Below are 8,609 nucleotides of genomic sequence, written 5' to 3'. Positions count from 1 at the left end.
CGTGACACTAGTCACGTGACCTCGCTGACGCAACAATACCTTAATATTTATTTTTGTATTATTAATTTATTGTGTGTAACAAGTATCTGCAGAATGCTCAAATCCTTCCTAATGTGATGAGATTATCATAGTTCTCTTGTAGCAGTAAATATAGAACATCTATAGATATCGTTGACGGATCACTTTTAATTGGTCGTAGGATGATTAAGAGAAAAATGCAATACTCTGGTTGATTTTGTGTGCGTGTGTGAGAGAATTAATCCAAGAGTATGACCACACTTCCAATTTACTTATTTCAAGGTACAAGTGTTAAGCAATAAACTATCTACATTGTTGAAATGTTAAAAACCAAAATGAAGCCAAGAACTTTTTTCAATTGTTTTCAATCTGCAGAAATTCTTAGCTCTCAGTAAAACCTAAACGTTGTAACAAACTTCAGGCTTAAGGAAATAGTTACTTAAGAATAAAATATATTTTCTGAGACAGTTGAAAAAGAATTCACAAAGCGGTTTTAGGAAAGCAATACTAAGGTTTTAAGTAAAAAGAATTATGTGTAGAATTTGAATAATGTGAAATAAGCTACAACTTAAGGAGTTTAAAAACTGAGGCACATGCTCAAATCAAACCTGAGAAGTTTATTAGATCTGTTATATTCCATAAATCAAAACATATGACAAACATACTAAAAAAAAGCATGACTATCATTGGTAGTCTGCAATGCATTCAAATGAATTTTGCTTAAAAAACAATAAAAGATGTGTAACATAAAGGATGGCCTACCTGTAACAAACATGGCAGTGAAAGTGGTCATTATAACTAATACTGACTTTAAAAAAAAATTCACAGACAACTCCAGTTGTTCTAGTAACATGACGACTTTGAAAATACCAATCAAAACAAGAACAATTAGCAAAGAATTGTGTTAAAATGTTTAATACTGCAATATTAAAGCCTTAGACTAGACAAGCGAACAAGATACTGATAAAAAAATATGGTTTCTCATGACATCAAGAATAAGTGTCAAAAAGACACTGAACAATACTTTTATATAACCATGCTGCTATATTTAATACTTTACAATTGTTAACAATTTCAAGATGTAATGAAATCTTCTGTATTGTAGAAAAGGGTAGAAATACTAACTTTAACAACTAAAATTATTACCAAATTGTGGTTGGCACTTCAGTACCTGTACACAGCCTAGCCAGCAGACAGTATAATGGTTTGAAAGCAATATATTGTATAAAATGAGTGGTCTCATGATAACATTAGTATTACTAGAAAACTAAATTATAAAAGTACAGTAACTGTTATTGCTGAAACCAGACTAGCCTAATGCAAGAACTCTATGTTGCCACAGATAAGGCAGGTTTAGCCAGGAAACAATGTCAGATGTTTCACTTCTCCAAAAAGTTGGGGAGTTCATCCCTGGAACTACTGCTGTTATGACTCCTAGAATTAGAGACTTGTTTAGTTTAAATAAAAACAGAGTATAATGTTATTCTTACTTATCTTAAGGTAACAATACAGAATATTAAAATATAAGAGAACTACTACTCTTAATAATGAGCAAATGTGGTTAAAAAGCCCTTGAATAAACGTGACTGAAAGATGCCTAAAGGATTCGTTTAGTGATTATTGCATAACATGTATTTAGTTAGAAGTTTTACAAAAACAGTTCTAAATAATGTAACTAAAAAAAATACTGAAAATTACAATAAAAGCAAAATATTTATGCAAGATATGCAAGTTAAACTTTAATTTTACCACCACAAGAAAGAGTCGCCTCGTGTTGAAAATAATGAAGAATATCAATATAATATATAAAGCAGCACTTGTGTCAGTCATACACTTAAGTTTCAATCTAGCACTTGTGTCAGTCATACACTTAAAATTCAATCTAGTGCTTGTGTCAGTCATACACTTAAGTTTCAATCTAGCGTTTGTGTCAATCATACACTTAAGTTTCAATCTAGCGTTTGTGTCAGTCATACACTTAAGTTTCAATCTAGCGTTTGTGCCAATCATACACTTAAAATTCAATCTAGCACTTGTGTCAGTCATACACTTAAAATTCAATCTAGTGCTTGTGTCAGTTATATACTTAAAATTCAATCTAGCATTTGTGTGTCAGTTATATACTAAAAATTAATCTAGCATTTGTGTGTCAGTCATCAAGTAAACATCTCTCACAATTACAATTTATACATGTTCTATAATTAACTTTTGTTTTTTTTCACTAAAGAGGGCAATGACTTCATAGGCTAACACAATAACAATTTAATTACAAGCTTGATTTAATCAAGAAACAATGAGAGGTTTTTATTACCAAGTTTGAATGAAATCCTGACAAGAAGTCTAAAATCGAACATATTCGTTACCTAGATTAGAGTATACGAAACAGAAACTACAGTCCATTATGTACACACTTGAAACTTCAGGAATGAAGGAGGAGGAATTTACTTAAAAAGAGAGATTAACTCCTATCATGTTTATCATGTTTGTGTCAGGGTTCGATGTATTGAGTTTTGTGAACTTGTACTGAAAAATGACTGAGACATTTACAGCTATATTAGTTGAGGATTTAGAGGGAAAAAAAGAGAAAAGCTAAAAAATACAAGAGGATGAAAGAGATTTCAAACTGCATTTAGAAACGAAAGAAAATACAGCTTATTATTCCACAATTCACACTTTACCCAACACCCAAAAATGCACACACACACAAGAAACAGAGATGTCACTAGGTGCTTAAAAGATTTTGGGTTTGGGTCCATAGGCATAGAAATTTTTGGTGTTTCAGTCTATTGTCGATCATGATTTTCTATTCTCATTTTTCAAGACACCATCTGGGGATTCAGTGCAGTATAAAATAGAATTGGGGCCTAGTGATGCCTCTGCCAAGAAGAAAAATAGCTTAACATTACAGATTAAACTACAATTTGTTTAAACCAGCATTTTACTAACTATCTTTCATGTATCATACAGTAAAAACTCTTTATTAATCACAATGAACCAAGTCTTTTGAAAAAATCACTTGCTACTAAACAGTCTGGATGCTAACATAGAAATTATCACAGAGTATTTAGGTTCAGGAATGTTAAAATGATTAAATGAGCTGATACAAAATAGAAGTTATTGTTTGTGAAATACATAATTGAAGGCTTAACAATTATTTATATTTCTTATGTATTAAAACTTGCAACTCACTTGTCACACGGCAGGACATTCACACCAGATTTGGCACTGTTATAGAGATTGAGTATTCCAGAATCTTGTATCTGTACATCCCACAAACATCCTCTTAACCCAGCAGAGTATCTTTCTGCAGTCATCAGTTTGAAATCTGGAACACCACCTAGTCAGGAGAAAATTTTTTTTGTCTCAACTACTTTTTTTATTTGTGAAAAAAAACATTAAATTTTTGTAATTGATAAAACCTTATTTCATGTGATATAACATTTCTACATCAAACAGAAACCTAGTTCAAGAATATAGATATACAATGATTAAAAGACCAATAAATAGAAATAAAAATAAAGTTTATTTGCTACTAATTCAAATCATTATTAACATGTTTACAGTTTTGGAAGTATCACATTTTATCCTAAAGTGCTGAATGTTGGTACCCATTGTACATACTTGCATTTATCCAGATAGAACAGTTTGATTACTGTCTGCCCATTACAATTTTAGTGATGGGGGTACAAGGGAGCTGTGAAACCTTATAAGTGTAGTGAGTGTTAGTATAATAAGCTTAAAGTAACTCGGTAGTGTGGGATCAAGAAACTAAAAATATTATTCAATCTTAAACTTAAATAGTTTTTTGAATTAAGCTATTTTCTGTAATATCAGCAACGTTTTTCATGAACACAATACAGAATAGCTAACATTGTTTGTAACTGTTTTACATGTAGCATTACAGAGTGACAAAGCTTCTTTACACCAAAAGTTCCCAGTTGTTCTAAACAAACTGCATATCCCAGGGATTATTCAAATAAGGTCCTTTATTTGTTTTGTGAGGAAAAAATTACTTTTCATAGTAAAATCTGGTTATTTTTACTGACTATGATTTTTTCAAACAACCGAATATAAGAAGCATACTCCAACAGTTACAAGTATAACAAATTTTAAGATCATGAAAGTTCAAGTCTTTCCATCAGTTCTTCCTGCTTCATTCACAAAAAAAAACAGAATTTGCATATTTTGAAATTTAAATTGAGAATTTAAAAACACTCGTATTTCTTTAAAATACAAATTCATGTTTAGGATTTAAAAAAAAAACATCACATATACACCAGATATTATTTTCTGTATCAAAACACCTAAAATTTGCAGTAAACAGATGGTATGTTTGTATAAGCTAATCAAAGATCAGTTGTACACAACATAATTTCAAAAATATATTTAAATAGCATATTATTTACAGAATTATAACAAAATAATATGATTCTAAAAAACAAAGTGAATAAACTTACCAACATAAATGTCTCCATCTGAATTCAGCATTTGTAAGACTCCTTGCGAGCTGCCAAAATATTTTTGACCCCCATCTATTTGTATGCTTCCATTTTTCGCCATTCTAAAATTTTTATAAAAACTTTGTTTAACTAAATACTTGGAATTGATGTTACTCTTTGTCATCTTTCATATTCAAAGCTTTGAAATGTCACATGCTAATATTTCAACAGGTCAGTAAAGTCAGTCCCGAGGTTTACAGCTTTTAGATGTCACATACTATTATTTCAACAGGTCAGTCCTGAGGTTTAAAGCTTTTAGATGTCACATGTTATTATTTCAACAGGTCAGTAAGTTCAGTCCTGAGGTTTAAAGCTTTTAGATGTCACATGTTATTATTTCAACAGGTCAGTAAAGTCAGCCATATTTAATAACATTAAAAACTGCCATAACACTAATTAATTTTTGAAAGTTTTATACATTTTCTTAAACGTATTGTTATTAACACACTTGAATAAGTTAGAAAGACTTTTGGAACAATAGTTGTAAAAGAACTCATGTATGAAGAAGTACTACAACACTTACAAGTTCTGTTATATCAATAATTGTGAGTTTATTTCAGATATTCACAAACTATTTGCATTAACCATCCCCAGTTTTGGACTAATAGACTAAAGGGAAGGCAGCAAGTCAACAGCTCCCACTGTCAACTCATGGCTACTTTATTTTTGAACAGTGGGATACAGCCATCATGCTTACAATACACTTATGGTCTTAAAGTACAGAGAAAGCATTTTTTATTTTGTAATGGGATCCAAACTATAGGCCTTTTGGATCCACAAAAAAATTCAGCACTAAGATAATCTATCACCACATCATTTTCTCTTATCTGAATAAAACTGCCTGAAAGTAACTTGTGACAGTTTCTTTGACTTGCTCAGGTACTTCAACATCCTGCTACTAGCTGGAGGCCCCAAAATAATTCACCTACATTTCACATTACAGTACCACTCTTTTACCTTACATATTTTCAGCAGAAGTGACATCTACCTTTAAATATAGATTTATATTGTTAATGTTATTTAATTTTCAATGGTATCTAAACTTACACCTGAAAATATACCAAAATATTTTGTAATACTGATGTTGAATGAAATTCAACAAAACTAAAGTTAGGCCATTTTTTTTTTATTGAATATTAAATTCAAGGTATAATCAAGATTGAAAACCAAGTTTTAAAGTGTTTTTCATTTTTAATTAACTTTTCACCAATAGAATTAAATTCTTAATATCATTAGTAGAAGGTAACTTTGCATGAAAAAATAATAATTCAATTTGGAACCTCATTACATTTAAAATGTTCAATATTTTCTGCTCTACTACAGTCAAGTAAACAATTTCAACAGTAACAAGTCATTATTAATTTTGGTACTGCATGAGAGTAAACAGCTACCAGCAACTTTTTTTAAAGAAAGCCTTCTCCTGTAGAAGGCTATGAATCCTTCAGCAGTACTCAAAGTATGGATTGCAACGTCTGATCTAGTACAAAATATTATCAAAGCACCAAACACTTTCATTTCCCATGATGAGTACAAGTAATTGATAAAATCATTTAAAGAAAAGGGCCATAATAGCTTAATTTCTTCAGAATTTGGTCAAGAGGGAAAAAATGACAGGCTTAGGTCAATATGTAAGGACAAACAGGTTGGCTGGTTGGATTTGTGGGATCAGTTCAGTGGGAAAAGGAAGCTTTTTGGAATGGATGATTTACATTTAAATAGAGTAGAGCTTGGCTTATTTGCAAGGGCTATTAACTTGACTCTAAAAGCAGCTTTAAACTGGAACTAGACAGTGGTGAGGGTCAGAATAAACTAACAGAAGTAGTTTCAGGGGTATGCTAAACTGTTGTTATTGTAATTTTAAAAGAATAAGAAATGAAAAAGAATTAAAAACACTAAGTGGGTACAGGGGATTTTGAAGTCATAGGAATAGCTGAAACATAATTAAATGTAAGCACTTTTAATTACATGAATTTCTTTGAAATATAAGGTTATTCAATAGAGATAAAGTATTAAAAAGAGGGGTAGGAGTGGTTCTATATTCAAAATGTATTTGATGTCATCAGGACAAACAACCTAAACACACACAAAAAATATATTTCTAAATTTATGTATATAAGGCAAATGGACATGAAAACTTTACTCATAAAAACAGGAGAAAGACATTTTTCAGTCAAATATGCCAGACAAATGAACATGAAAACTTTACTCGTAAAAACAGGAGAAAGACATTTTTCAGTCAAATATACCAGACAAATGAACATGAAAATCTGATTTTCAAATAACTATCTTGCCAGATGAACTTCAGCAAAATATGCCAGTAAGAAAAGTAACCTTAACCATTCAATTATTTGGTAAAATATGCAAAAATAACCTTAACCATTCAATTATTTGGTAAAATAAGCAAGAATAACCTTAACCATTCAATTATTAGGTAAAATAAGCAAGAATAACCTTAACCAGTCAATTATTTGGTAAAATATGCAAGAATAACCTTAACCAGTCAATTATTTGGTAAAATATGCAAGAATAACCTTAACCAGTCAATTATTTGGTAAAATATGCAAGAATAACCTTAACCAGTCAATTATTTGGTAAAATAAGCAAGAATAACCTTAACCATTCAATTATTTGGTAAAATAAGCAACAATAACCTTAACCAGTCAATTATTTGGTAAAATATGCAAGAATAACCTTAACCAGTCAATTATTTGGTAAAATAAGCAACAATAACCTTAACCAGTCAATTATTTGGTAAAATAAGCAACAATAACCTTAACCAGACAATTATTTAGTAAAATATGCAAGAATAACCTTAACCAGTCAATTATTTGGTAAAATAAGCAACAATAACCTTAACCAGTCAATTATTTAGTAAAATATGCCAGTAAATAAGCAACATTATCATAGCTGTTTGGTAAACTGTACCAGTAAATAAGCAACACTATCCTTAACAAGTCAGTTGTTTGGTAAAACATATATAAACATTATCTTTATCTCAAAGGAAATGAGAAAAATTGTCCCAGTAAATAGAGACCTATTAATGGTTATAAAAAGTTTTGAAAGTTTGATAAAAGGTGCATTGCAGAGTCATTTATCAAAGTTTAAAATTTTTTCGAATAATCAACATGGTTTCACTTGGGGAAAATCTTGCCTTACTAATCTTTTGACATTCTTTGAAAAGGCTACAACTTATATAGATGAGGGTAAGGGTGTAGATTTAGTGTATCTGGAATTTGAGAGAGTATTTGACAAGGTGTCAATATAAAAAGGCACTGTAAAGAAGTTATCTCTATAGGTATGGGGGATAAGTTTTTTCATTAGGTAAAAACCTTGTTGGATGGAAGAAAGCAGAGGTTTATTGTTAATGGAGTTCAGTCAAACTGAATTAATGTCAGGAGTGCGGTACCTCAGGTCTCAATGTTAGGGCCTTTGCTCTTTTGATTTCCATCAAATATGCATGAAGAAATGGTCAATAAATTATTTATATCTGCTGATGACATTAAAGTCTTCAATGTTGTTGACTGTAAGGAGGATGCAGCTGTTTTACAAATGGATTATCCACAGACACTGCCACTATTAAGCTGGTCAGAAATATCTGCTGATGACATTAAAGTCTTCAATGTTGCTGACTATAAGGAGGATGCAGCTGTTTTACAAATGAATTATCCACAGACACTGCCACTATTAAGCTGGTCAGAAAGATACTTGATAAGCTAATTTTGTTTAAATACCAGTAGGAATTTATTTGTAATTTCAAGTAATTAAATCGACTCAGATACTAATCTACACACAAGGTTATTTATATAGGCCTTACACTAAACTATTATATGCTTGCAGTGTTATTGTAAAATGTGTCATGTGTTGTTTTTAAATGATTACTTCAGAGAACTCGTTTGTAATTGATATAGATGTTTTCATTCATCAGTACAACACGCAAGGTTATTTATATAGGCCTTACACTAAACTATTATATGCTTGCAGTGTTATTGTAAAATGTGTCATGTATTGTTTTAAATGATTACTTCAGAGAACTCGTTTGTAATTGATATAGATGTTTTCATTCATCAGTACAACACACAAGGTTATTTATAT

At 30.6% G+C, this 8,609-nt stretch overlaps 1 protein-coding gene and 1 long non-coding RNA gene across 2 annotated transcripts in view; both read right to left on the bottom strand.

Annotated features, from left to right (window-relative positions):
• Window positions 1-620: 620 nt before the first annotated feature.
• LOC106468138 (basement membrane-specific heparan sulfate proteoglycan core protein-like) overlaps window positions 621-8,609 on the bottom strand; it is a 151,119-nt gene continuing 143,130 nt past the window's right edge. Inside the window, exons 52-54 of the mRNA XM_022396444.1 lie at window positions 4,476-4,579; window positions 3,208-3,355; window positions 621-1,452 (exon numbers count right to left, since the gene is read on the bottom strand). Coding sequence (XP_022252152.1) covers window positions 1,398-1,452; window positions 3,208-3,355; window positions 4,476-4,579 — 307 coding nt within the window. The 3' untranslated portion in view covers window positions 621-1,397. The remainder of the gene's footprint in view (window positions 1,453-3,207; window positions 3,356-4,475; window positions 4,580-8,609) is intronic.
• Window positions 5,669-6,969, bottom strand: LOC111087949. Its single transcript, XR_002612566.1, has 2 exons — window positions 6,889-6,969; window positions 5,669-6,848 (listed from the first exon to the last, which is right to left on the bottom strand). It is a non-coding gene; the product is annotated as an uncharacterized LOC111087949 (long non-coding RNA).

This window comes from Limulus polyphemus, unplaced genomic scaffold, assembly GCF_000517525.1.
Source record: "Limulus polyphemus unplaced genomic scaffold, Limulus_polyphemus-2.1.2 Scaffold2886, whole genome shotgun sequence".
Lineage (NCBI taxonomy): Eukaryota > Metazoa > Arthropoda > Merostomata > Xiphosura > Limulidae > Limulus > Limulus polyphemus.
The sequence above is the reverse complement of the archived record's forward strand: the minus strand, read 5'-3'. Positions and strand labels throughout refer to the sequence as shown.